Source organism: Pezoporus flaviventris, unplaced genomic scaffold (assembly GCF_033815535.1).
Source record: "Pezoporus flaviventris isolate CSIRO_AGI_PZ_B2104156 unplaced genomic scaffold, CSIRO_AGI_Pfla_v1 ptg000530l, whole genome shotgun sequence".
NCBI lineage: Eukaryota > Metazoa > Chordata > Aves > Psittaciformes > Psittacidae > Pezoporus > Pezoporus flaviventris.
The window spans coordinates 168606-196160 of record NW_026893077.1 but is presented as its reverse complement, the minus strand read 5'-3'; the positions used below and the strand labels follow the sequence as shown (position 1 = coordinate 196160).

The following is a 27555-nucleotide window of genomic DNA, read 5'->3' as shown; positions in this document are numbered from 1 at the left end:
TGAACCCCAAAGGCTTGTCCCACTCCTGATCCCAACCCCATTCCCAGTCTGAATCCCCACTCCCAATTCCCACCTTAATCCCCATGCCAGCCTAATCCCTGTAACAGTCTTAACCCTAATTCCAGCCCCAAACCCAGACCAAATTCCCATTCCCAAGCCCAGTTACAACCCAAACCCAGTCTGAATTCCCATTTCCAACCCGAACTCACTCAGAATTCCCAGTTCCAATCCAATTCTCAACCCAAACCCAATCAGAATTCCTATTCCCAACCCAAACTCAGTCGGAATTCCCAGTACCATTCCCAACCCGGTCTGAATTCCTATTCCCAACCCCATCCCCAGTCCCAATCAGAATTCCTATTCCCAACCCAAAGCCTGTCAGAATTCCCAGTACCATTCCCAACCCAGTCTGAATTCCTATTCCCAACCGCATCCCCAGTCCCAATCAGAATTCCTATTCCCAACCCAAACTCAATCAGAATTCACAGTCCCAATCCTGTTCCCATTCCAAATCCAATCAGAATTCCCAGTCCCAATCCAATTCTCAACCCAAACCCAATCAGAATTCCCAGTCTCATTTCAAATCCAGTCTGAAATCGTATTCTCAAACCCATTCCCAACCCCAACTGGAATTCGCATTCCCAACCCAATCAGAATTCCCAATGAGAATACCCAATCCCATTCCCAACCCAATCCCATTCCCAGTCCCAATCCAATCCCAAATCCAATCAGAATTCACAGTCCCATTCCCAAATCCAATCAGAATTCCCATTCCCAAATCCAATCAGAATTCCCAATCCCAAACCCAAATCCAATCAGAATTCCCATTCCCAAATCCAATCAGAAGTCCCAATCCCATTCCCAACCCAATCAGAATTCCCAGTCCCAATTCCATTCCCAAATCCAATCAGAATTCCCAGTCCCATTCCCAAATCCAATCAGAATTCCCAATCCCAAATCCAATCAGAATTCCCATTCCCAAATCCAATCAGAATTCCCAATCCCATTCCCAAATCCAGAATTCCCAGTCCCATTCCCAAATCCAATCAGAATTCCCAATCCCATTCCCAACCCAATCAGAATTCCCAGTCCCAATTCCATTCCCAAATCCAATCAGAATTCCCAATCCCATTCCCAAATCCAATCAGAATTCCCAGTCCCATTCCAAGCCCAGCCTTAATTCCCACCCCCAACAGGCTTCCTGCCCTCCGACATAAAAGAACCCCAAACACCCTCGCCCCGCCCCACGCAGCCCTCCGTGGCCACGCCCCCTTTCAGACCACGCCCCACTCCGCTGTATGGGCGGGGCTTACCCGCGCTCACCCTACCCCACTGGCTGCGCGGTTGGGCGCGCTCGTCCCGTCCCCCCGCCTGAACCAATCAGAGCGCAGCCTCTCGGCCCCCGCCCCGCCCCTCCCGGCGGCAGCGCGGAGGGTTTTCCTGTGCCGCCATCTTGGCGGCGGCGGTGAGGAGGGAGGCGGGGGGCGGCCGCAGCGCGCAGCGGCCATGGCAGCCACCGCCGCCAACCCGGGTGAGCCGCGGCGGGGCCGGGCACGGAGCCGCTGAGGGAGGGGGGGCCGTTAACCGGGGCTGGTGGCGATGGAGGAGCCCGGGGGGGGGGGTGGAGGTTGGAGGGGCTGGGCCCCCTGAGGGTGCCGGTGTGGGTTGGGGGTGCTGAGGGACCCGGGGTTGGAGGCCAGCGTGGTTGTCAGGGCAGATCCTTGCCAAGGAGACACCGCTGGGGGGGTCCGGCTGCCTGGGGAGGGTTGTGCCGGTGTTGGTGCTCGGCTGGGCTTCGGTTGTGTTGTCCAGTGCTGGGGCCACTTCATGGCCTTAAAGCTTTGGGGTTCAGACCCTTGTGGTGCTGCTGCAGAGAGGGTTTGTTCGTTAGCAACAAGCAAAGGCTCTTCTGGGGAGGTTTCTGTCCGAGTTTCCACCTCTTTTGAGCGCTGGTGTGAGCCAGGGGGTGAGTGCCTGGAGCAGAGCAGACTCTGCCTTTAACATCTCCCTGCAGTTCATAACCCAGGGGTTCCTCCAAGCAGGGACCTGGAAGTCCCTCCTGATAACATCAAATCTATGGGGTTCCGTCGCTTTTCTGCCTCAGATGAGCGTGTAAGAGGCCAAGCGCAGCGCCTGTGGAGCTGGGGAGGGTTTGACACGGTGGTGACCGAGCTCAGGACTTGAGCTGCTGTGTTTGTGGGCTTTGCCGTTTCTTTGGCTTGCGGTTTCTGCTTGTGGTTGGAGGCTGGCGAGGTCTTGGCTCGTGGGACATGGTCGGGTTTAGCGAGGGTTGGTCAGATACCTTCTAAAGGAAGGGGATTGCTACGTTCTATAGATACAGGAAGCATTTGGGGCTTTAAATGTTGAGGAAACGTGTTGGGTCATTTGGCTGTGGTGGGTCTGAGGCACGGGAGCTGGAAGGACAGGGTTGTGCTTATGCAGCCTTCCAGTGCCTAAAGGGGCTCCAGAGAACCTGGAGAGGGGCTTGGGACAAGAAATGCAGGGACAGGACAAAGGGAATGGCTTTAACCTGCCCGAGGGGAGACTGAGCTGAGCTCTTAGGCAGAAGCTCTTCCCTGTGAGGGTGCTGAGGCGCTGGCACAGGGTGCCCAGAGAAGCTGTGGCTGCCCCATCCCTGGCAGTGCTCAAGGCCAGGTTGGACCCAGGGGCTTGGAGCATCCTGCTCCGGTGGAAGGGGTCCCTGCCATGGCTGCAGATGAGCTTTAAGGTCCCTTCCAACACAAACCATTTGATGATGTAAAACTCTTCAGCAATTGGAAGTGATGAGGTAGGTAAAACTAAACCTCTGCTCTGCTCTCGTGAGACCTCACCTGGAGCATTGGGTGCAGTTCTGGGCTCCTCAACATAAAAAGGCCATGGAACTGTTGGAACAAGTCCAGAGGAGGCCACGAGGATGGTCAGGGGCTGGAGCACCTCCTGTATGGAGACAGGCTGAGGAAGTTGGGGCTGTTCAGGCTGGAGAAGAGAAGCTGCGGGGAGACCTCAGAGCAGCTTCCAGTGTCTGAAGGGGGCCTATAGGGATGCTGGGGAGGGACTCTTCATTAGGGACTGTAGTGACAGGACAAGGGGTAATGGGTTCAAACTGAAACAGGGGAAGTTTAGATTGGATCTAAGGAAGAAGTTCTTTCCTGTGAGGGTGCTGAGGCACTGGAATGGGTTGCCCAGGGAAGCTGTGAATGCTCCATCCCTGGTTATGTTCAAGGTCAGGTTGAACAGAGCCTTGGGTGCCATGGTTTAGTGTGAGGTGACCCTGCCCATCGCACAGGCTTGGAACTGGAAGATCTTAAGGTCCTTTCCAACCCAAACTCTTCTCTGATTCTATAAAAACCAACCCCCAAATTCCTGGTTCAGCTCAGCAAAAGGAATTCTGAAATGGAAAGGAAGCTGCGATCCCATCCTGTGGCACAACACGCTGCTGGCTGCCAGCGCTATCCCGTGAAACAGGGAGGTTACTCCAAGTAGTAAAATCCTCCTCGTGTGTGTTGGTGGTGGGCTTGGGATGAGAATGGAAAATGTCTGTTAGGAGCCAGCTCTGGAGGAGCCCCGTGCCTGGGAAGGGAAGAGCCTCCTGGCTTTCAGCTGTTAGTGTCTTGCAGGGTGTTTGTGTTTGGAGCTGTGTGATCCTCTGCAGAGGAGGAAGGGTTTAAAGGAGGAAAAGAGAAAGAACTCTTCCACATCTGGGTTTAATACTGAGAGCTCTGGGCAGAGTGACCAGTATTGGCTTGGCCCTTTCCAACAGGGTGGAGGGGAAATACAGGCGTTATAGACACCAGGATTAGGAGTGAAACACATCACTGGTGACAGTCCTGCTCGACAAGGTGGCTCCTCTTCTCCTCGGTGTTGAAGACCTCAGCAGGGGACACTGCGATGCCCCCACATGCACTGGTACCCACCCACCCCCCCCCCCCCCCAGGCTGCATCCTCACAGCTGGAACAGGCTGTGCTGAGAGGTGGGACAGGAAGAAGCTGGAGCTTCTTTGTGTCTTGGAAGTGTTGGAAGGGCAGCTTGTGCTGGGGGTGGTGCCCCCCCGGGGCTCTGCAGGGACCAGGCCACTTCTCCCTTTGCAGAGCAACTGATGGAGAAAGCAAGCTGCAGACCCCTTCTGCTCTCTCTTGTTGAGGTGAGGGGAGCCCCTGCACAGCTCAGTGCCCGATGTAACTGCAGGGTGCTGCACTGAGAGCTTCCCTTGGGCCAATTTAAGTGAGTTCTATGTTGTTGTGATCCCCTGATGAGGAGGGAAAAGCAAACAGCATTCGCTACATGGGGGGGGACAGGAGGAGGGACTAAAGAAGCAAAAGGCCTTGGTTTACTTGCCTTACTTTCCAGGTTTTAATGTTAACTTGGGTTATGGGGACACTTAGTGCTGGCTGAAGGGCCTTCAGCCGTTTTCCTTCCTGGAAACCTGATTTCTCAGCCTCGGAAGTGGAAGATCCAGGCTTTTCTTGTTGATTTCTGTAATGCTTCTTGGAGAAGGCTCCCGTGGGGCTGGAAGTGCTGAGCTGGCCCAGCCTAAAACCTCCCCTACTCACAGAGTAAGTTTCTTGAATGTACCTGGGACATGTTGTAAGTCAAAGCCCTGCATCCTTCACACGAAGCCTTGAGCTGCTGTTCCCTGCCCCAGACCTGCTCTAAACTCTTCTGGCTTCATGGGGAGCTCACTAATGGTTAAGTTTAAGCCCAGCCTTGTGCTTGGCTGCTCCTGAGCCTCGGAACAACCGTCTGCTCCCAGTCCCTGCGGCTGGAGCCACCAATGGGACAATAAAAAGTTGGGAGCAGGGAAGAGCTCCCAGGCCCAGCTCGTAAATCACAGCCTGGAAGATTCCCTATGCCTTTACTTGTGCAGCTTTGTCACTGTTGAGATGCCAGGAGTTGCAACAGAGCCTTTCCCAGGGGAGCAGGGCTGGAAGTCTGCCTCTCCAAATGGCATTCCCGGAGTGAGCTCCCAGGCTGTTCTATTCTGGGGGAAGCTCTTGGCTGAATTGTCGTTGTGCTTCATGGATTTCTAGTCGAGTTACAAAGGAGGAGCTGGAATTGCTCTGGGCTGCCTCTGCTTATCTCTTCTGGCCTCAATTACATTTACCATATGTTGGAGGCAGGCAGGGATTGAGTCGGGAAAGGGCTGGAACGGAGAGCAGGATCCTGCCTGTTGCAGCAGCAGGGACTCCGTGAAACCCACCCTGCCATCTCAGAAGGATCAACTGGGACCTTATGGAGCTTGAGACCCCTTCAGCACCAACTGCTTGGTGGGTGCAGAGCCCTGGTGTTGGGGTGAGGAAGCGGTGGAGAGGCTGTTGGCGCATGTGGAAGCCCCAGAACCATCTGGATGCTCTCCTTCAGCGTGCAGAGCAGAACACTACCAGTTTACAAGGCCAAATCTTGAGGTGTTTGATGTTCTTCCACTTGGGAAAAGGCACGTTGTGCCACCAGAGGGAAGTGCTTCCGAGTAGGAAGCTGAGGGAGGAGGTAAAGCAGCTTTGGTGGGAGGTGCCAGGCCACGCACGGGGCTCCTTGGGAATATCAAAGGCTCAGATGAGGCCTTTACAAACAAACTGAGACCCTGCCATTCCCCCTGAACCCTACTGAGAAGCTGCTCTGCAGAGGAACAGCTCCGTGTCACTTCCTTCCCTGGCCTGAAAGAGGAAATTCCTCTCTCCTTAATAAAAGGATCATCTGTCCTGCTCCAGAGACCTCGGGTCTGGCCAGCCCCTGGTTAAATACCTGTTGGAAGGCCCTGGCAAAGGCATCGAAGCCCCATGTCCTGCTGAACAAAGCCCTTTGCTATCAGCCCTTTCCACGCTGTGGGAAGGGCACAGAGGTGCCATTCCAGTGTCCCACCGCCCTCCCAGGGAAGAGCTTCTGCCTAAGAGCTCATCTCAGCCTCCCCTCTGGCAGGTTAAAGCCATTCCCCTTGGCCTGTGCCAATTTTCCAAGGTTTTCCTGGTGCCTTCCAGCACCTTGCTTAATTCTTTGTCTCTCAGGTCGGGAAAAGAGCCCTCTTGGAGAGGCAGCATGGATGTGCTTGGGCCAACTCGCAGCTCTTGCCCTCCCCTTGTGCACGCTCAGGCTGCTGGCCCATGGCTTCAGCCCCTCCCCACGACCACACCAGCTCCTCCCTCTGTGTAGGAAGGAGACCACAGCTTTTGGGTTGGAGCTGATGGAAACAGTGTGTGCTCAGAGCCTGCCCCGGCCCCTCGGAGCCGGGGAGATGAAAACCTTGGAAGCCCTCCTCGCCCAGAATCCAGGGCTGTTAATGGAGCTCTATGTGCAGAGCACTCCCCCCGGCGGACCTGGGGGCGGGGGTTGATGTCATCCTCAGTTTCTTGATGGCTTTTTCCACTCTCCTCTTTAGAAATGGCATCAGATGTTTCCTCGCTGGGCGCAGGCGTCAGCGCCGGGACCACTGGAGGGGCCCAGGCTGGAGGAGCCATCGTGCAGAGAGCACCCAAGAGGCGGCCTGGGTGAGCGTGGCCTGGGGCTGGGGGGGGGAAATCACTGGGGGGAGGTTTGGGTGTGTGTGGGGGGTGTATTTCTGAGAGAACATTGCTCTCTTCATGGGGAAATTCAGCTACTTCTAAGCACAGAAGTTTCCTGGTTCCTTCAGGTGAGTTGCATCCAGTTCCTTCGCATCGTAGTGGTACCCATAAAAAGAGGGGGTTAAAGAGCTGAGTTGCATGAGGAGAAGAGGGTTCCCCACCAAACACTGAGAGTGGAGCAGGAGTCACTGAAGCAGTGAGACCAGTTGCTGCAGGAGAGGTAGAGGAACAGAGAATGGGAATGTTGGAGCCTTACTTTCAGGGAGAGGAGGATGGGGGAAGCTGCCATGTGCTTGTAGGCAAATGCCTTTGCAAATGGAAGGGATCTCGAGTGGCTGCTCTGAAATTCCTGCACAAGAAAGTTCCTCTTTCATCTTAACGCTATTCCAAAGCTCTCCCTGCTCCCCCCTGTCACTCACCCTCTGTCCTTCACCCCTGATGCTCCCATTGCTTGTTCCCCACACTCTATTGACAGTGCTGCCTCCACACCCTGCTTTTCCATCCTGTTCCTCTGTCCTCCCACAGCCACTTGTCAGGAATGGGGGGGGGGGGGGGGGGGTGCCCCTGTCAGAGCAAACACTGTGACGTGTCTGCACTCACCAGGTCACCAGCCTGAACTTTAAACTCTTCAAGGGTTTTGTCCTCCTCTGGTGTTTTGGTTTCTAATGCAGCTGATCCAGTCTGGGAATGCTCCATCTGATGGCTCCCTCCAGCAGTGAGGATTGGTTGTAACAGCCTTGTGGGCTTCAGGTCACTGCTGAGAGATTCAGAGCTTTCGGAGCAGGAGGTGATGCAGTGGGTGCTTCAAGTGGGCTTTTCTCTCAGTTCACCCATTCTCTTGCTCTGCTTCTGATGGACAAAGGAAGCTCCTTTCTGACCTCTGTGGGTTGCTCCGAGTCAACCCTTGGGTTTATTTAAATCTTCTTTTCCAGAACCAGCTGCATCCCTGTAGGGACAGAGAGAAAAACAACCTGTAAAGGAGGAACTGCTTGGTTAAGAGTGATCCTTTTGCTTCTGTTTTTCAGGCTGGATTTTGATGATGATGGAGAAGGGAACAGTAAATTCCTCAGGTGAGGAGAACATTCCTGCTGTGTGTGTGCATCCCCCTCTGGAGCAGGAGCTCGATGTCCATGTGCCTTTTCCTTCCAGCAGCACACAGGGAGTCAGGGGAGGCTGAAGGAGCTTCCGCTTCCTTCAACTCTTCCCTTTCTCCATCCTTGCAGCTGATGCCAAAGCAAAGCTGCTGTGCACATGGGGCTGAGTGCAGGGAGGGGATCCCAGCACTCCTTTGGGATTCAGTCTCCATCTGGAGCCTCCCTGGTAGCTCCCGCAGCAAGAGGAGGTTGGCTGAAGGACCAAGGCCTGGGTTGAGGTGGTGGTGTAGAGCTCCAGGATGATGTTGCTGTGTTCAGTAGCAGCAGCTCAGAAGGTTAAATCCTTTCCATGGGCGCTTCCTCCTCGCAATGCACTGGTTGTCCCAGCACTTCACTGTGGAGCACTGCTGCTGCCCAGTGATGGGAGAGCCAGAAGCCTCCTGCCCAGCAGCTTATTGGGACACCAGGATGCTGCTGAGCTCTTGTTGGTGCCTCAGACCCGTTTTTGCTTCATTCTCATGTGGTGGAAGGATGCTTCAGTTCAGAGCCAGCCTGGCAGGGCAGCAAGTGGCTCCTCTCATGATTCATATGGAGCACAGAAGAGCTGGAAGATCTCATGTTGTGTATTTGTAGTCTCACTACATGCTTTAGGACAACTCCAGTGATAGTGGGGGCCCATCTGTGTGTCACAGTCTCTTAAAGGTGACTGCAGGGTGGCTTTGAGGTGACACTAGTCCAGTAGGATCTACCTACCAAGACTTTGGGCTTGGCTTGGGCTAGAGTGTAATTGAACCCATTTCTTTGTGTGAGCCTATTCCTGAGTGTGATGCCAGTGTCCTTGATGGGAATGTGATGTGGAAAACTTCATCAAGGGAATAAAACAATCAAACTGTGGTCTTTTAACTAGATAAATGAAGGGTTCTGGGCTGCCCACATGCAGTGGAGTTTGCCTTTTGGGTACCAGCCCTTCTTGGGGTGATGTATTAAGCCTTGTTCTTCTCTCAGTGGCTTTGGAAGTGTCACCAGTGTAAGAGCTCTTCTTCCTCTCCCCTTTCAGATGTGATGATGACCCGATGCCAAACGATAAAGAGAGATTTGCCAGGTAAGAGCCTGCTGGGATGCAGTCATGAAGCAGCTCAATGTGAGAGAGATCCTGCAGCACCCTTCTCATCAGCAGTTAGGTTTCCTCTCTTGGAAGTAAAGTGCTCCAAAGGGATCAGATCCTTTCCTTGATGGTCTGGGGACTGGCTCATTGAGTGGGATGAAATGATATTCCTCTTCTCCAACATTTCTTTCAGCTCTTGCCTTGGACTCCCCTTTTCTCCTGCTCAAGGAACTTGCTGAGATTCAGTTTCTTGCTCTCACCTGAACAGGGTTTCCTGGCACATGCTGTGGGTTGTGTCTGGGGGAGTTCCTCGAGCTCAGAGGGTGCAGTAACATCACAGGCAGTGTTTCAACTCTCGGTATCTACTTGTTGGTGTTTGAAAGTCCCCCCCCCCCCAGCACTGGCACTGCCCTCATGGTGGTTTTTCAGCTTTCTGGAGCCTCTGGAACTCAAATCTAACCATTTCACAGCTTTATTTTGTGTTGGTGTGGAAGATGGGAGGTTCTTGGTGTGTATCTGGGCTCTGTAAATGCCAGAATGTCCCCTCAGTGTGAAGTCACCTTGTGCCATGTCGGTACCAACAGAAAGAAATGAGGAAATGCAGAGTGATACAGGCCAAGACACTGCTTAAGGAAAGCAGAGGAGCTCTCCATGCAGAGAGGCCAGAAAAGGGCAGAACTGAGGATTCCAGGTTGCTGTTACCTGCCAAAGGGCTGGCAGGGACTTAGCTGGGAACCAGAGGGACAGCAGCCCCTGTGCCCTGTGATCCCCCTGCTTAATACACATGTGGGTGAGGCAGGAGTGAGTAAAGGAACCAACCAACCCAGTTCTGGGTGTGTTGGAATGTGGGCATTATCCTGGCACTTAACTGCCTTGGGCAACAAGGGTGGTGGCAGGAGGTGGGAGCAGCCAGTGGTGTGAGTGTGACACCCCAAGAGGAGCCGCAGGCTCCCCTCTGCCCCTGGGCTGCCCATGGCTCTCCATCCTGCTCCTCACACATCAGGCAGACCCCCTTTTCCACTGCATCCTTCCCTGCCTCCTTTGCCACTGCATCCTTCCCTGCCTCCTTTTCCTCTGCATCCTTCCCTGCCTCCTTTTCCTCTGCATCCTTCCCTGCCTCCTTTTCCTCTGCATCCTTCCCTGCCTCCTTTTCCACTGCATCCTTCCCTGCCTCCTTTGCCACTGCATCCTTCCCTGCCTCCTTTTGCAGTGCATTTTTCCCTGCCTCCTTTTCCACTGCATCCTTCCCTGCCTCCTTTTCCACTGCATCCTTCCCTGCCTCCTTTTCCACTGCATCCTTCCCTGCCTCCTTTTCCACTGCATCCTTCCCTGCCTCCTTTTCCACTGCATCCTTCCCTGCCTCCTTTTCCACTGCATCCTTCCCTGCCTCCTTTTCCAGTACTCTCTTCCCAGCCTTCCTCTTCCAGTGCATCCTTCCCTTCTCAAATAGTTTGAGTCAAAAACGAGAAGTGAATATGACTCCTTTGTTATTGCACTAAATCCCATTGGAAATGGAAGGGGAACACAACCACCTCCTGTACTCCATGAACCCACTGAGGATTTAGATGCTCGGCCTCTGCCTTACTGTGCACATGTGGTACCTTCTCCTTTCCTGGGGTAACTTTTATTGGGTAGTTTTCCAGCCCTCAAGGAGGAAAACTGCCCCTCAGCCTCTGCAAACCAAGGTTTGCACATTCCTCTTCCCTGGAAGCTGGGAGTGCAGCTGGTGGGAATGGGGGTGATGTTCCTAACCTCAGTGTGCTCCTGTGGGCTCCTCATGGGTGTTTCTGCAGCAGCATTGCAGGAGTGCGTGGTGGTGGCTGTGAACATGCCCCTCTTTGGGGGTTTGGGGTTGGGTTTCTTTGCTCCTCCTATCAAAGCAACTATGGGGTTGGGTTCTCTTCTGATTACCTGAAAGGAGCAGTTTGTGGCTGGGGCCCTCCTTCCCTGTTCTGCATTTAACCTTCTAATCCTACACAGAGTAAGTGGCACCTCAGTGCAACCCAGAGCTGCCCTTTGCCTGTCTGATAGCCTTGGTAAGCTGAAGGACTCCAACCCTCCAGAGATGGCAGTGTCCTGTGCAATGCTGCAAACTACTGAGTGCTTGGGTTTCTGGAGCTGCTCCTCTGCCAAGCAGCCATGGCCAGAGGCTGGTTTCCTCCTGCATCTTCCCATTTTCCAGTTCTTTTTTCCATTTTAGCTTAGCTCACTGATTTTATTTTTAGGTCTGATGATGAGCAGAGCTCAGCGGATAAGGAGAGACTTGCCAGGTAGGAGAATGGAGATTTCCAGCATGGACAAGCAGAGTATTTCCTTTCCTCAATGTTTTCCTAGGCATCCCTTCTCTCTTGTTGTTTCCCCCTTCCCTTCCTTCCCTCCTCTTCTGCAGTAGAGGACTTAAAGCTGAACAGACTCCTGGAAGTGGCTGTGTGATTGGAATGAGGAGGGGAAAGGCATTTATCCCCCTTGTGGGAATGTCTTTGGGGAATACACAGAGGGATTTGTTTGCCAAGGACCTCAGGGCAGAGTGGTTTGGCCACGGCTTTCACTGAGTGCTGTAGCTTTGCTAACCTGTGCTAAACACAGTTCCTCCTGTGCTGGCGCCCCGTGCCAAAGGGCCTCTTCTCGCCTGGGTAAGGTTTGTTGCAGGAATGCTGCTGTTCCAACAAAACAGGGCTGGAAAAGCACCAATTCAGTTTGTTCCACCCCAGAAAACCTTCCAGGTGAGGTGTGGGCCTGCTGGGCAGCTTCAGGCTTCCTGAAAACAGGATTTCCTCCAAGTTCCTCTGTGTAACTGAGGAGGGGCTGTAGCTGGAGTGACCAAAGCAGCCACCTTGGTCCCATTACCACACGTGGGCCTGGTTGGGATGGGTGTTGGGGAGCTGCATCCCTCCAGCAGCAAAACACCAGCTCCAAGTGCACCCAAAACCAAAGCTGTTCAGGTCAGCACTAAGGGTTCTGCTGCTGTTTGCTGCAGAGCTGAGGGTGGAGATCTCTGAAGGGTGGTTCCTTTTGTGCCTCCCCACCTTCTCTGTAGCTTCTTAGAGCTGTTTCTCCCCTGAAGGACTAAAGAGACTGTCTTAGGTGCTGAGAATGCCCCCATTCTGTGCAGTTTCTTGCCTGTGGCTGGTTTTAAACGAAACCAGAACCCCCCAGCTGCAGGATGGCATAGCTTAAATGCTTGAGGGGATGAGGAAACCTGAGGTGGGACCTATGGACACAGAAAGCAGCAGTGCTTTGGGGTTTCTCCTTCCCCACGAGCTGGTTGTCCCTGGTGTGTGAGAGCCTGTAGTAAAGATGTTTGGCAATGTGGCCAGTCCAAGGTCTGGGGGTTTCCCAGTAGTTTTTGTAGTGAAGGTGGTGGCTTCGTTTCCCGCTTGGAGAAGCTGCACTAAAGGTGAGTGTGGTCATTGAAGCACTTCTTTTTCCTGAGTAGCAGTTTCCTACAGCGAGGAGCAGGTCACTGAATGCTGGCACCCACCTGGTAGTAGCTGCTCACTTTGTGGTTATCCTCTTGAATTCACTTGCTTGGCTGTGTTCCTTCCAACACTTCCACCTCATTTCAGTTCCCACCATGTGCTTCCTTGGATCTGATGCTTCCTTCTGCATAGGAAACCTGGCTTTGGAGTTCTGTTTGGAAAAACCCACCTTAGCGACCCAGTTAAACCACATCCACTGGGGAGAAATGAACCAAGACTAACCAGATCTCATCTCTGGGGGTTGGTGGGGACTCTGCCCTGTGGGCAGACATGTGAAGAACCTTCTTGAGGGCTGTGAGGGCAGCATTGGTCATGGGGCCTCTGTAGAGGTGGTCTGCCCACACTGGCCTTGGTCTGTGTAGAAGTGAGGTGTGTATCTGCTCTAAAGCTGTCCCTCCTGGCCATGAGTGTAGAAGCCTTGAGGTAACTGAGAAGTAGCTTCATAAAAGCACTGCAAGGGGAGACTCCTGTGCTGTACCTTAGGTGCCCATGTCGTAGCTGCAGCCCTGGCCTCCTGCTATGGTTACTGGAGACAAGGGTGCCTGAAGGGTGCTGGTGGAGGGGATTGGCTTCAGCATCCCAGGCCAGGCAGTGGGTGGGATGTGTCTCCCAGTGCTGTTCAAAGCAGGAGTGAGGCGAAGCCACTTGGGAGAGCAGAGGCTCGAAGGAGCCCTTGGCTTACCCCAGCCTGATGGAGTCCATGGGGGAGCTGCTGCTTGGCTGCAGCAGCTCAGCCTTGCTCGAGGCCTTCCCCAGGGAGTGAGGTGGTTCCAGTGAAGCCCTTGCCTGCAGCACAGCCCCAGGGTAGAGACTTCTCCTTGCACTCGTTCCTCTGTGCACGCCCAGCATGCGAGGCGCTTGCGGCCCCTCTAACTCCTGACGCGTCTCTTGTGCTCTGTGCTCTTGCCGTGGGGGCATGGCTGAGGCCTGTGGCCTCTTGGTGATTCCTCTTCCTTTTCCTCCTCCCTGGCTTCTTGCAGGGAGAACCACAGCGAGATCGAGCGCAGGAGGAGGAACAAGATGACTGCCTACATCACCGAGCTCTCGGACATGGTGCCCACATGCAGCGCCCTGGCGCGCAAGCCGGACAAGCTGACCATCCTACGCATGGCTGTGTCCCACATGAAGTCCCTGCGGGGCACGGGCAACACCTCCACTGATGGCACCTACAAACCCTCCTTTCTCACTGACCAGGTCTTGGCTTGATGCTGCTTTGAGGGGAATCAGAGAATGGGTTGGGTTGGAAAGGACCTCGAGATCATCCAGTCCCAACCCCTGCCATGGGCAGGGACACCTTCCATTAGAGCAGGTTGTGTCAAGCCACATCCAGCCTGGCCTTGAACACTGCCAGGGATGGGGCATTTACCACTTTAGGCAACTGTGCCAGGGCCTCGCCATCCTCACAGGGAAGAACTTCCCTATCTCCAACCTAAATCCCCCTGTTCCAGTCTGAACCCATCACCCCTTGTCCTGTCGCTCCAGTCCCTGATGAAGGCCCCTCTCCAGCATCCTTGCAGCCCCCTTCAGACACTGGAAGCTGCTCTGAGCTCTCCACGCAGCTTCTCCAGGCTGAGCAGCCCCAGTGTTCTCAGCCTGGCTCCTATGGGAGCTGCTCCAGCCCCTGCTCATCCTCGTGGCCTCCTCTGCCCTTGTTCCAGCAGCTCCATGTCCCTTTTATGCTGGGGACCCCAGAACTGCACCCAGTGCTGCAAGTAGAGGGGCAGCATCTCCTGCAATAAGGGGGGAATCGGACTGTGGGTGGGGGACAGAGAGGCACCCAGGGTGGGGTTAGAGGGTGTCAGTGCTTGGAGCGAAGCACGTGTCTCTGTCTGTGAATGCAGGAGCTCAAACACCTCATCCTGGAGGCCGCCGATGGCTTCCTCTTCATCGTGTCCTGTGAGACAGGGAGGGTGGTTTACGTCTCCGACTCCGTGACTCCCGTCCTGAACCAGCCCCAGTCGGAGTGGTTTGGCAGCACCCTCTATGACCAAGTGCATCCGGATGACGTGGGCAAGCTGAGGGAGCAGCTCTCCACGTCGGAGAACGCCCTGACAGGTAACGCAGCCTGGGCTGGGATTGCCAGGGGTGGGTGTGTGGAAGCCTGCGGAGGGCTTGGATTAAAACCTTGCCTTTGTAGAAGGAACCAAACCCTGGTGCCTTTCTAACAAGGATCCTGCAGCCCCCCCTGAGAGTGCATCTAAAGGTACCACTGGTGACACTTGTGTCTTGCTAGTCCCCAATGCGTTGCCTGGTGCCTGTGCTGCTGAAGGCCTCCTGCTGCAGCAGCATTTTGCTTTCTCTTCTGTCCTCAGGTCGCATCCTGGATTTGAAGACGGGGACTGTCAAGAAGGAAGGGCAGCAATCCATGAGGATGTGCATGGGCTCACGGAGATCCTTCATCTGCAGAATGAGGTGAGGAAGAGATGCTCTGATCTCATCGGAGCCTGAAGCTGAGCTTGCTCCCTGGCCCCTTCGTGCTCTTATTTCAGCCCATTCTGACCTAGACATGGTATTACATGGCTGAGCTCTCCACACAGTGCTAGCACACAAGCTCTTGAGCTATCTCTTTGCCCTAAGATAGCTCTCAGGACTTGTGGCAGAAGATCCAGTTCCAAGTCACAGTTTGGTTTGACCCCACGTGTCCCTTGAAGTCTGTAGAATGAGGTGGTGGAGATGCAAAGATTCATCCCCGTTTATAGATAGGCTTATACCTCTCTTACTGAGGATTGTCAGAGAGTGTTGATGTTGGCCAAGGAAGATAAAAGCCTTTCCCCTTGCATTTCTCCTCCTGGCACAGGTGTGGCAACAGCTCCGTGGATCCAGTCTCTGTGAATCGTCTCAGCTTCATGAGGAATCGCTGCAGGTAAATGGTACAAGAGTTAGAGGCAGACCCTCTGTCATCAGAGTGCTGGGGCCACAGAAGAGCTTAGATCTGCTGGGAGAGAAGCCGAAGTGCCAGATAATCCTGGGGAAGGTTATCATGGAATTCTGGAATGGTTTGTGTTGGAAGGGACCTTGAAGCTCATCTAAAGCCATGGGCAGGGACACCTCACATTAGACCAGGTTGCTCCAAGCCCCATCCATCCTGGCCTTGAACACTTCCAAGTGTTCTTATCCCAAGCTTTACAACCAGTTGAACACAAGTGTCCTTTACACCGGTGCTGTTGGGCTCTTTTTAACTTGAAGCAGACAGATTCCAGCCTATTCTGTCCTTGAACCTCCTGCATTTCCATGAAGTCTTTGTCCTTTTTTTCACTCTTTTTTTAACTCCAAGTAGAAACCTTGCCTCCCCTTCCCCCAGTTTAAGACGGAGCATAACCAAACTCTTTCTCTCTCCCAAGGAATGGCTTAGGGGCAGCAAAGGATGGCGAGCCTCACTACGTCGTGGTGCACTGCACGGGTTATATCAAGGCCTGGCCCCCTGCAGGTAACAACTTCCCTCGCTTGGGGCTGGTTTGAAGTCTAAAGTTGTCCATTCTGGGGCATGGAGGTGCCAGCAAATGCTTTGCACATGTATCTGCCACTTGTTAGGTACCACTTTTAGTTTCAGTTTGAGCTGATGGTTGCAGATGGTTGGGTCAGAGATCGGTGTCTCTGGACAGGGAGATACTGATGAAGGTGGCAATAACATCACCCCTCTGACCTGCTGGCTTGTGCTGACAGAGATCTTCAACCCTTCTGGTGATACAAGCAGGAGGAGACAACTTCCCAAATTCCTCTATGGGAAAGGCTGTCGAATTACAGAACAGGGTGGGAAATGCACCGTGGGCAGAGCTGAGTGCCTGTTTCTTCTGAAATGAGCAGTTTCTCCTGTATTAACCCTGCTGGGTGCTTTTGCCTCTCCCCTCTCAGGTGTTTCACTGCCTGATGATGACCCAGACGCTGGCCAGGGCAGCAAGTTTTGCCTTGTGGCTATTGGCAGGCTCCAGGTGAGTGGCATATTCCAACACCTCGACATTGCCTTGTCCTCAGAGTGCCCAGAGTTCAACTGATGTGCCTGAAGATGCTTCCTGATGGCCCCAGATCCGCCTGCAGGGTCGGGAGGAAGCAGCTCCCCCAGGTTCACTGACACCATCCTGGTCTTCCCTCGCAGGTCACAAGCTCCCCCAACTGCACAGACATGAACAACGTTTGTCAGCCCACAGAGTTCATCTCCCGGCACAACACCGAGGGCATTTTCACCTTCATAGATCACAGATGTGTGGCCACGGTTGGTTACCAGCCACAGGTGAGATGATCCAGGAGCATCCTCAGCATTAACTGCTGCTCAGATTGACTTCTCCTTCCTGCCTGTCTTGTACAGCACAGCCCTGCCTGGCTAACACATGCCCAGGGCCTAAACCAGACGTGCTTCTTCCCCAGCAGTTGTGGTTTCATGTGCTTCTCTAAGTGCTTTGATCCTTGGGAGGATGGGGGGCTCTGGCTTATGTCAAACCTCAATTAGGAGCAGTTTGGTCTCCAGTTGAGTTCAAGATCTAATGTTAGGCACTGTTGTGCTTCTCTTTAAAACACAGCGTGCCCATTCCTGGGCTTGCTTTGTGCACCAGTGTCCTGGGTTCAGCACAACCAGTGATTTGGGGATGGGGGCAGCTGTACCTACCTGTCCAAAGGGGAACTGCTGGGGGATCTGCTGCAGCTCAGCTGCCTTTGTCTCTTCCCAATTCTTTCCCAATTAGGAACTTCTGGGGAAAGACATTGTGGATTTCTGCCACCCAGAAGACCAACAGCTTTTGCGGGACAGCTTCCAGCAGGTACAGCTCTTCGGCTCCCCCTTTGCATGCAGTGTGGTGCCCAGTCTTGGTGCTTGCAAAGCAGTGACATGGATTGGAAAAGCAAGAGTAAAACTCGACTTTAGAGCTTGCAGTTGCAGTCACGGAACTGCACATGTGCAAAGCACACCAGAAGCATCTGATGTCTAACTGTTGCGTTCGTCCTCTGGCTGCTAGTCCAGTCTGCTTTTAGGGCCAGAGCCGTGGCTACAAAGGGCTTCTGGGAACCACTGGCTCATCTCTAGGGCCCAGCCCAGTGCTGCACAACTCGAGGTGGAGCTGATTTCCTTGCCCTGTTGTCGTTACTCTTATTTCTGAGGGCCTTGGACTTGTGGCAGGGCAGGTAAGGCTGCCCCTGTGCTTTCATGACTCCAGAAAGTAGCTGCTCATATCCATTTGTCCAAATAGAATCAGAAGCAAGAGCATGCGCGTCATTTGCTGAAGGCTTTTTCATACATCTCACCAGGGCAAAGAGATAAAGGGAAAGGCAAAAAGGGGACGTTGGATTCTCCTCCCATATCATTGAGGAAGAGCTGGAAGTACCGTTTAGCTGAGGAAGAGCAAGAGATGGTCCTGAGGCTTCGAGGCAGAGGGTGTTAGGGGGGTGGCTCAGCAGCAGGTTGCTCTTCAACACCTTCTTTTATCAGGTCCTACTGATGGCATTACGTTTTTTTAGGTGGTGAAGTTAAAAGGCCAGGTTCTGTCAGTCATGTTCCGATTCCGATCCAAAAACCGGGAATGGCTCTGGATGAGAACCAGCTCCTTTACCTTCCAGAACCCCTACTCGGATGAAATTGAGTACATCATCTGTACCAACACCAACGTCAAGTATGTACATGGAAATGACTTGCCGAGCACCAGTGATAGCACCCAACCTGAGGGGACCTTGGCCCAGGGTGACCAGCAGCACAGGACAGCAGGAGCTTTGGCCTCTCCCCTCACCCTGGGGAATTCCTGGAGGAATTGCTCTCTTCCTGGGCTGTGGCAGGCTCTAGAGGCCTAGAAACACCCCTCCTTTGGCTGTGTCGGTTGTAGGGCTTAGCAAGCTGCCAAAGCTCATCTCCAGCAATGCCTTCTTTAGCTCTGGTTTCTGGAGCAGGTCTCCTCTGTGTGTGATGGCATTCAGAGCTCATAGGAGTGAAGTCTGCCTCTGGATGTAGCTCCAGGGCTCCTGGGACAGTCCTGCTCCATGGAATGGCTTTTCACATGAGCAGGGCTGATGCAGCTCGTGGTAGGAAGTGAACACTGTTTCCTTCCCTGCTGTAGCCTCAGGACTGAGCTGCAGTGGGGAGGCTGCTTTCATTGCTGCTCTCTTCTTTCCCCTTTCTTGGCTGTTCTGGTGGGTTGGTGCTTCTCCTTTGGGACTGTCAGAGCCAAGCAAGCTCCAGGCCCCTCACAGAAGAGCAGCAACTGAAACAAGGCAAAATAAGAAGGAAAGCCAAGTGCCTGCACGTGACTGAGAGGTGTAGATGGGGTCTGTCCAGCCAGCAAAGCAGGCTACGCTGCCTGTGGGCAAGGCAGGGTCCTAGAGGGCAGGGAGCATTTCTGCCCTTCCTGCAGCTGGCAAGCTGCTGCTTTCCCATGGGAAGGGATGAAGAGTTGAGCAGTGACAAATCCCTTTGGCTTTACAGAGCCTGAGTCCAAGTGCAGGGCTGAAACCTGATGTGGGTCTGCCACAGGCCTTCATCCCAGTCCTGGGCTTAGAGAGATCTCTTTGACCTCATCCATTCCACACACATCCATTCCCACATCCATGCTATGCCTTGGAAAGCACTGTGTAAGCTCAGAGCAGCAGCAGCCTGTGCCTTTGGGGTGCAGTTTGTCTTTGCTGGGTTGTCGGTGTTGTCTCATCTTCAAGCTCAGGTGCTCCTGAAGCAGCAGCAGCAAAAGAGCTGTTGGGAAAACGCTGGATTTCTGTTCCTTTCTTGTGGGAGTTCAGCATTTACTGACTTCTGACAGGGACAGAAGAGCATAAAGAACTCCACCAATGTCTTGGGCTTGAAACCTAAAGCTGCTGGTGGTCTCTGGAGTGGCTGACATAGAGCTGAATGCAAAACCTCAGGGGGGTTGAGGTTCCTACAGCCTTTGCTTGTGCTTTAAGGAGGATGCAGCTCTGGCCATGCTCCTGGTGTAGGCTGTTAACTGCTCCCTGCTCAGTGGGAGGGTGCAGAGCCCAGCCCAGGAGCATTGCATTCCATGAACCCCCCTTGCAGAGACCGTGGAGCCTGGGTGGAAGAATCCTTGGCTCCAACAGGCTTTGCAAGAGCAAAGCTTCCCGTCCCATCCGCGCCGGGCGCGTTGTGCACGCAGCAGCCAAGTGTTTGCTTTCCTTTGGTGTATTTTACAGTCTCTTTGTTCTTTTGTCTTTCTCTCTTTGCTTTGAAGGAACTCGAGCCAGGAGTCTCGGCCTGCCCTGTCCAGCTCCCTGCAGAGGCCCCAGCTGGGCCAGGCTGTCAGCCTTCCCCTGGAGATGGGCACAGCACAGCTGCCCGCAAGGTCAGGAGGTGCTCAGCTCCTTTTCCCTTGCCTCTCGTGCTGGTTCTGCCCTCCTCTCCGATAGCCTTCCTACCCACACTGTCCTCTCTGCAGCACTCGCCTCCTCTGCCTGGTGAATCAGTGCTGTAACCACAGAGGAGCTGTTCCCTTGGCAATGGCTTTGAGCAGCCGGTGCTCTCCTGTTACAGACGCTTTCTATTTTAGGCAGCAGCAGCCCCCCCAGCAGCCAGAGCTGGAAGTGGTCCCAGGAAGAGAAAGCCTGGCTGGGTACGACCACTCGCAGGTAAATCCCCACCAGCTTTGCTTTACTCCTCCTTAGCTAAATACCCTTTCACTGGCTTGGCCACACCAACGTGACTTGAGGCTGCTGAGGGTTTGGAGAGGGAAGTGCTCTGCCTTGGATCTCCTTGCTGGGTTCTGATCTGCCCCTGTGGCATCCTCTCTGCTGTCCCCCCCCTTGGTGGTGCCAGCCCTGAATGGCTCCCAGTGAAACACATAGGGAGCCAGGGAGCAGCCAGCAGCCCCTTTCCTGTGAGGGCTTCTCCATCCAGGCTGCAAGGGGGCTGATGTGCTTGAGGTACAGAGAGCTCACATGTAACCTGCTCCAGGTTCCTGTCCAGCCTGTGACTGCTGCGGGCCCAGAGCACAGCAAGCCCTTGGAGAAGGCTGAGAGCCTCTTTAACCAGGAGAGGGACCCAAGGTTCAGCGAGATCTACAGCAGCATCAGTACAGGTAGGGGGGGGCTCTGCCAGGGCACATGGTGTCTTCATCCGGTTTCAGCTTCAGTCTGGGTGCGCTTTCCTCCTTCCTCAGTCACCCAGAGCAGCTCTGGGCGCAGGGGCTCAGCGTGGCTGGGATGTAGCAGCCCAGGTCTTGCACAATGGTGCTGCTCATGCCACTGCGTGGAATGGCTTTAACCTGATAGAGAGGGGAGACTGAGCTGAGCTCTTAGGCAGAAGCTCTTCCCTGGGAGGGTGCTGAGGCGCTGGCACAGGGTGCCCAGAGAAGCTGTGGCTGCCCCATCCCTGGCAGTGCTCAAGGCCAGGTTGGACACAGGGGCTTGGAGCATCCTGCTCCAGTGGAAGAGGTCCCTGCCTATGGCTTTAGATGAGCTTTAAGCTCCCTTCCAACCCAAAACATTCCAGGATTCCATGTGCTGCTGTGGCAGGGAGCTGTCCTGCAGCTGGGGAAGGAGGGGGTGCGAAGGTGTCTCCTGCTCTTTTCCGCCTTTGATTCTTGCTGTGTGTCCCTAGAGAGCAGTTCTCTGTCCCTGGTGTGAGTGCAGGGGCTGCTCGAAGCCCAGAGGACCTTAACCCGAGTTTATTTGCAAATGGAGAGGAAATCAAATTAAAGAGGCTTTTACAAAACCATCTGGAGCAGGAGCGGTCACGTTTGCTTTGGCTCCCAGCAGTTTCCCTTCACACGAGCTCCTGCAGCTGAATCTGTCCCTGTTCCTGCTGCTGAGGCCTCCTCAGCCCTGAAGTGACTCCCCCTCTCTCCCCAGACCAGAGCAAAGCTGTTCCTGCCAGCACAGTGCCTGCCAACCAGCCCCTCTTCAGCCAGGGAAACACCTTCACCCCATCGAGACCTGCTGAGAACTTCAGGTGAGGCTTTGGTGCCCTTCTGAACGGCCTCCTGGTAACTCGGGCTTGTCCTGTGCCTGTCCCTGTCCTGGTTGTGTGTCCTGCAGCTGCTGAGTGTTCCCAGCCTCTCTGTGTGCCAGTGATGGGCCATAAACGTGTTCCTTTGTCGTGGGCATAGGAAGTACAGAGGGAATCCATCCGGACATCACTTTGTTTTGGGTGCTGGGGGTGAGAAGGGCTCCTGCCTCTTGGACATGTGGAGGCTGAACCCTGAAAGCTGAGCCTTGCCCACAAGCCCTCAGTGCTTTGTTAGTCCCTGGTTATGGTTGGACTTGATGACCTGCAAGGTCTTTTCCAAGCTGGTTGATTCCATGATTCTGTTGTACAGGGGCAGTGCGATGGGCACTGAAACCATGTTTCTGGGCTCATCCCCCCCCCCCCAGTAACAGGCCCAGGGGTGGTGTTTGTGCCATTTCCCTCCCGTTTGGGATACGAGTGTCTCAGGGTGCCTCTTGTCCCGCAGGAGCAGCAGCATGGGCCCTCCTGTGAACATCATTCAGCAGCAGCCCTCCTCAGCGGGCCGGATCTTAGCCCAGATCTCGCGCCACTCCAACCCAGCTCAGGTCAGCGGAACCAACTGGGCTCCAGGGACACGGCCGGTGTTCACACCCCAGGTAGTGCCTGAGCCCTTGGTGCAGGCCCCGGGTCCCTGCTGTGGTACAGACCCTGCTTGCCACCACAAACGGACCTGCTTTAGCTCCACAGCTGAGTGATGGAGCGGTGCTGTGTGCCTGAGTGCTTCCCCTTGGGGCCAGTCCAGCAACTTGTGACCCTCGCTAAGATGAGGTTCCAAATGCATCTCTCCTCTTCCTCTCCTCTTTCATGTTCTTTCCCAGCAAGTGGCATCCCAGACAGTGAAGACTCGACCCCCTTCCTTCAGCATGGGGACTTTCCAAGGCACCCCGTCCTCCTTCAGCCCCATGGCAGCGCCTGGCTCCACGGCTTCCCCTACAGGGGCTGCGTACCCAAACCTTGCCAGCCGTGGCACAGGCTTCAGTGAGTACAGCTCGGGGTTCTGGGTGCAACAGGATCCCCTTGGAGGAGAGCTGGGGGCCTGGTCGGGAAATGCTCCCCATCGTTTCCTTGTGTATGTTGGGAATGCTGGAATGTAGCAGGCAGAGCAGAGCAGACGGGGAGAATCTCCTCCCTCAACCTGTTTCAGAAGAGAAGGCTCAGGGGGGACCTGATGGCTCCCTACAAGTGCCTGACAGGAGGATGGAGCCAGGAGGGGCTGGGCTCTGCTCCCAAGGGATGGGACAAGAGGAAACGGCCTCAAGCTGCCCCAGGGCAGGGTTAGATGGAGCTGAGCAGCAATCCCTTCCCCAAAGGGTGCTCAGGCATTGGAACAGGCTGCCCAGGGCTGCAGTCACCATCCCTGCAAGTGTTCACACACTTTGTAGAGGCCCATGGCTTAGTGGTGGCCTTGGCAGTGCTTGGGAGCAGTTGGACTGGAGGAGCTTACAGCTCTTTTCCAGCCCGGTTGATCCCCTGATGCTGTGCTGGGGATGCAGCCCGGCGCACACACTGACGGCTCCTGTTGAGCCTCTCATCCCCCAACACCCCAAACCCCCCTTGCCCTATGAAGCCCCATCCCTGGGCCGGGGATGACGCGCTCCCTGTGCTCTGTTCCAGCCCCGGAGGCCACGCAGGCCCCGGCACCGTTCCCGGCGCGGGCGGCCGAAGGCGTTGGGATGTGGCCGCAGTGGCAGGGGCAGCACCACGGCGCGGCGCCCGGCGAGCAGCACGTGCAGCAGCCACAGCCCAGCCAGCCCGAGGTGTTCCCGGTAAGAGCCGGCTCCTGCCGCAGCCTCCGGAGCGGGGCAGAGGGGCTCGGGCCGTGGGGGAAAAGGGTCTTTGCTGCCCAAGGAGGGGCAGTGCCTCAAGTGCTGGAGCTTCATCCTGAGGGCTGGAGGTGTTTAAGGAAGGAGCTGTATGGTCCCTATAGGGCAGGCTGTTGGTGTATAAGGGAGGAGGTGTATAAGGGAGGAGGTGTATGGTCCCTATAGGGCAGGCTGGTGGTGTATAAGGGAGGAGGTGTATGGTCCCAATAGGGCAGGCTGGTGGTGTATAAGGGAGGAGGTGTATGGTCCCAATAGGGCAGGCTGGTGGTGTATAAGGGAGGAGGTGTATGGTCCCTATAGGGCAGGCTGTTGGTGTATAAGGGAGGAGGTGTATAAGGGAGGAGGTGTATGGTCCCTATAGGGCAGGCTGGTGGTGTATAAGGGAGGAGGTGTATGGTCCCAATAGGGCAGGCTGGTGGTGTATAAGGGAGGAGGTGTATGGTCCCTATAGGGCAGGCTGGTGGTGTATAAGGGAGGAGGTGTATAAGGGAGGAGGTGTATGGTCCCAATAGGGCAGGCTGGTGGTGTATAAGGGAGGAGGTGTATGGTCCCTATAGGGCAGGCTGGTGGTGTATAAGGGAGGAGGTGTATAAGGGAGGAGGTGTATGGTCCCAATAGGGCAGGCTGGTGGTGTATAAGGGAGGAGGTGTATGGTCCCTATAGGGCAGGCTGGTGGTGTATAAGGGAGGAGGTGTATAAGGGAGGAGGTGTATGGTCCCCATAGGGCAGGCTGGTGGTGTATAAGGGAGGAGGTGTATATGGGAGGAGGTGTATAAGGGAGGAGGTGTATGGTCCCTATAGGGCAGGCTGGTGGTTTATAAGGGAGGAGGTGTATATGGGAGGAGGTGTATAAGGGAGGAGGTGTATGGTCCCTATAGGGCAGGCTGGAGGTGTATAAGGAAGGAGCTGTATAGATCCTATAGGGCAGGGTGGAGGTGTATAAGGGAGGAGGTGTATGGATCCTTTAAGACAGGCTGGCGGTGTATAAGAAAGGAGCTGTATAGACCCTGTAGGGCAGGCTGGAAGTGTATGAGGAAGGAGGCGTATAGACCCTATAGGGCAGGCTGAAGTGTATAAGGAAGGAGGTGTATAGACGCTATAGGGCAGGCTGGAGATGTATAAGGGAGGAGGTGTATAGACCCCATAGGCAGGCTGGAGGTGTATAAGAAAGGAGCTGTATAGACCCTACGGGGCAGGATGGAGGTGTATAAGGGTGGAACTGTATAGACCCTATAGGGCAGGCTGGAGGTGTAAAAGGAAGCAGGTCTGTGGACCCTATAGGGCAGGCTAGAGTTGTATAAGGGAGCAGGTCTGTAGACCCTATAGGGCAGGCTAGAGGTGTATAAGGAAGGTCTGTAGACCCTATAGGGCAGGCTGGAGGTGTATAAGGAAGCAGGTCTGTAGACCCTATAGGGCAGGCTGGAGGTGTATAAGGAAGCAGGTCTGTAGACCCTACAGGGCAGGCCAGAGGTCTGTAGGGTAGGCTGGAGATCTATAGGGCAGGCCAGAGGTCTGTAAGGCAGGCCAGAGGTCTATAACGTGGGCTGGAGGTGTATAGTGCAGGATGGAGGTCTATAAAGTGGGCTGGGGGTCCAGAGGTCCAGAAGGCTGGAGAATTGGAGGGCTGGAAGACTGGAGGTCCAGAGAGCAGGAGGGCTGGGGGTCCAGAGGTCCAGAAGGCTGGAGAATTGGAGGGCTGGAAGACTGGAGGTCCAGAGAGCAGGAGGGCTGGGGGACCAGAGGTCTGGAGGTCCAGAGAGCAGGAGAACTGGAGGTCCAGAGGGCTGGAGGAACAAAGGGCTGGAGGACTGGATTTCTGGAGGGCTGGAGGTCCAGAGGGCTGGAGGTCCAGAGGGCTGGGAGGTCCAGAGGGCTGGAGGACCAGAGGGCTGGAGGCCTGGATTTCTGGAGAGCTGGAGGGCCAGAGGGCTGCAAGACTGGAGGTCCAGAGGACTGGAGGGTTGGAAGTCCAGAGATCTGGAGGGCCAGGGGTCCAGAGGGCTGTAGGCCTGGAGGTCCAGATGGCTGGAGGTCTGGAGGTTTGGAGCAGGCTGGAAGTGCAGAGGACCAGAGGGCTGGAGGACCAGATTGTTGGAGGGCTGGAGGCCCCTAGGGTTATAGTTCCAGAGTGCTGGAGGTCCAGAGGACTGAAAGTGTGGAGGTCGCCAGGGCTGGAGAATCAGAGGACTGGAGATGAAGACTGGAGGATGAGAGGGCTGGAGGACCAGGGAGTTGGAGGGCCAGAGGAATGGAGGTCCAGAGGGATGGAGGAGCAGGGAAATGGAGGACCAGAGGAATGGAGATCCAGATTGTTGGAGGACTGGAGGTCCCCAGGGTTAGAGCTCCAGAGGGACCAGAGAGCTGGAGGGGCAGAGGTCTGGAGGAGTGGGTATCGAGAGGACTGTAGGTCCAAAGGGCTGGAGAACTGGAGGTCCAGATGGCTGGAGGACCAGAGGGCCGGAGGTCCAGAGCACCAGAGGGATGGAGGACCAGGGGACTGCAGATTCATAGTGTGGGAGAACTGGAGGAACAGAGGGTGGGCGAACCAGAGAGCTGGAGGACTTGAGAACCAGAGGGCTGGAGGTTTGGAGGTCCATAGGGCTGGAAGGCTGAGGCCTCATTCTTGTGAGACCCCAGCAGAGCTGATCCTTGGGCGTGTGATGCTCTGCTCCAGCTGCTCTCTCCCTGTATCCCACAGGACATGCTGACCATGCTGGGAGAGCAAGGACCCAACTACAACAACGAGGAGTTCCCGGAGCTCAACATCTTCCCGTCCTTCTCAGAGTAGAGCCAGGCCTGGGGAGCTCACCCCGGCCCCGTGTCCCAGCCAGGGCTTTGTCTCCAAGGCCTCTGAACTCTGAACACTTCCTGCCTTCTGGAAGTGAAGCTCCACCATGGAGGAAGCTTGGCAGGAGGAGGAGATGCTGGTGAGGTTGTGGGCACCTGCCCTGTGTGGTGCTGGCAGTGGGGACTGGTCTGGAGGCCTCAGGACTGGAATGGTGCCGGAGCTCACCAAAGCCCCACGGTTCCTCACGCTGGGCTGGTCGGAGGGGTTCCTGTCTGGATCACAGACAAAGCCCTCCAAGTTCCAAGGTGGCTTTTCCTGTTTTTATTTCAACCTTCTATACCCTGCCTCTCTTTTCTATAAAACACAAAGTATTGTAACTTTTCCAGTATTGGAAGAAGCTCTTCCAAGTGTTAATCCATGTGGAACTCGATCCCAGAGGATGCTTGAGTAAGAGCCCGTGTCCAAAGCAGCTCCTCACTGGAGGAGCTCTCCTTGGAGGGTTGTTCCCAAAGCTCTGAGGAGCTTTAGATGCTCCCACGTTGGTGGGTGGTTGGATTCCATCTCTCCTGTGAACTGTGCAATGAGTTTGGGCCTCGGAGTCGGTGTCGCCATCGACTCCCTTGGGCCCGGTTGTGCCGGGAATGACGGGATAGTTCCGAGCCATAAAGCTGTTGTATCTCCAGAGCTTTGGTCTTGCTGCATCACTCCTGCAGCGGGTTCCTGTGCTGCCCTCAGTCATGGTCAGCTTGGTGGGGGGCAGTGGAACTGCTCTGCGTGGGCAGTGGGGTTCCACCGCGTGGACATCCAGGTCCTCACCTTCCTGCTGGAGCTGAGCAGGGCCTCGCTGAGGAGCTGGTTTTCCCTCTCATCACTGTCTCCTTAAAGGCAAATTCCTGCCTTGTGCTGACCCTGTTGCCAAATCCTGGGATGGAGGCAGCTGAGGCAGGTGGGAATGGGAAGATGGAGGCTTTATATCCATCACCTTCAGTTTAAACCTTCTGATCTTGTGGCAAGAAGAAATGGGGGGCAAATCTTGCTCTCCTCAGGCTCCACACTTGGATTCCTGCTGCCAGGGCAAGCCTGGCTTCCATTCCAATAGGAAAACTTGCTCATTGCGGAGTTGAACGTGGAAGGAAACTTGGCACAAGCACAGCAGGGGAAGGACAAGCAGCATTCCTGAAGCCTGGCTGCATACTTTTCCCTCCTCCCTGCGTGTCAGTGGGGCTGAGAGCCCCTGCTGGCCTGGAGGGGCTGCTCTGCTGCTGTGGGGAGAGGAGAGGCTGTGCTGGATGGAGCTGATGATGGGGAAGATGCTCCCAGAGCGGCTTTTGGTACCATCCAACCCCTCCATCGTGTTCCTGCTCATGGAGGGCGATGCTTGTAGGGACCTGGAGAGGCTTCTCTTGGGGTGGAGCAGAAAACTTCCATTTTTTCCACTTTTTCTCCTGCTTTTATTGGAAAACTAAGATTTGAAGTTGTTTTTTCCTCATTTCCAACCCCACTTCCAAATGTAGCCGTGGGAAGGTGGAAACCTCCCATTCAGGAGTTTGGAACCGTCCTATGTTCCCCCTGCCTGCCCTTTAATCCAGGGAATCTGCTACCAGCAGTAACACGATGGCCTCTCATTGCCTGTCCCATCCCAGTGCCAGGTTCTGGAGTTATCCCAGGCATGGAGGCGTGTGTTTGGGAAGCAGCAAGGTGCTTCCTGCATGCTCATCCCCAGGCCGAGCTGTGCCGTGCTCCGGTGTGGGAGCCCTTCCCAATGGATGCAGGATGGAGCAGCCC

General features: G+C 55.0%; 1 protein-coding gene across 5 annotated transcripts; it reads left to right on the top strand.

Annotated features, from left to right (window-relative positions):
* The first annotated feature begins 1442 nt into the window (after positions 1-1442).
* On the top strand, positions 1443-26452 carry ARNT (aryl hydrocarbon receptor nuclear translocator). Of its 5 annotated transcripts, none has more exons than XM_061443777.1 (23): positions 1443-1531; positions 6372-6480; positions 7581-7625; positions 8707-8751; positions 10980-11024; positions 13214-13427; positions 14075-14288; positions 14371-14436; positions 14546-14645; positions 15031-15096; positions 15575-15660; positions 16086-16162; positions 16327-16461; positions 16910-16984; positions 17679-17830; positions 19388-19498; positions 19703-19781; positions 20107-20230; positions 21003-21102; positions 21605-21704; positions 21978-22137; positions 22774-22925; positions 25681-26452. In XM_061443777.1, exons 1-23 carry the CDS (start codon positions 1507-1509, stop codon positions 25768-25770), a joined length of 2370 nt encoding a protein of 789 aa, XP_061299761.1. In that variant the 5' UTR covers positions 1443-1506; the 3' UTR covers positions 25771-26452. The 5 variants fall into 5 exon arrangements, with proteins under 5 accessions (XP_061299761.1, XP_061299759.1, XP_061299760.1 ...); XM_061443775.1 differs by having other exon boundaries at positions 1445-1531; positions 21605-21755; XM_061443776.1 differs by lacking the exon at positions 10980-11024 and having other exon boundaries at positions 1445-1531; positions 21605-21755.
* The last annotated feature ends 1103 nt before the right edge of the window (positions 26453-27555 follow it).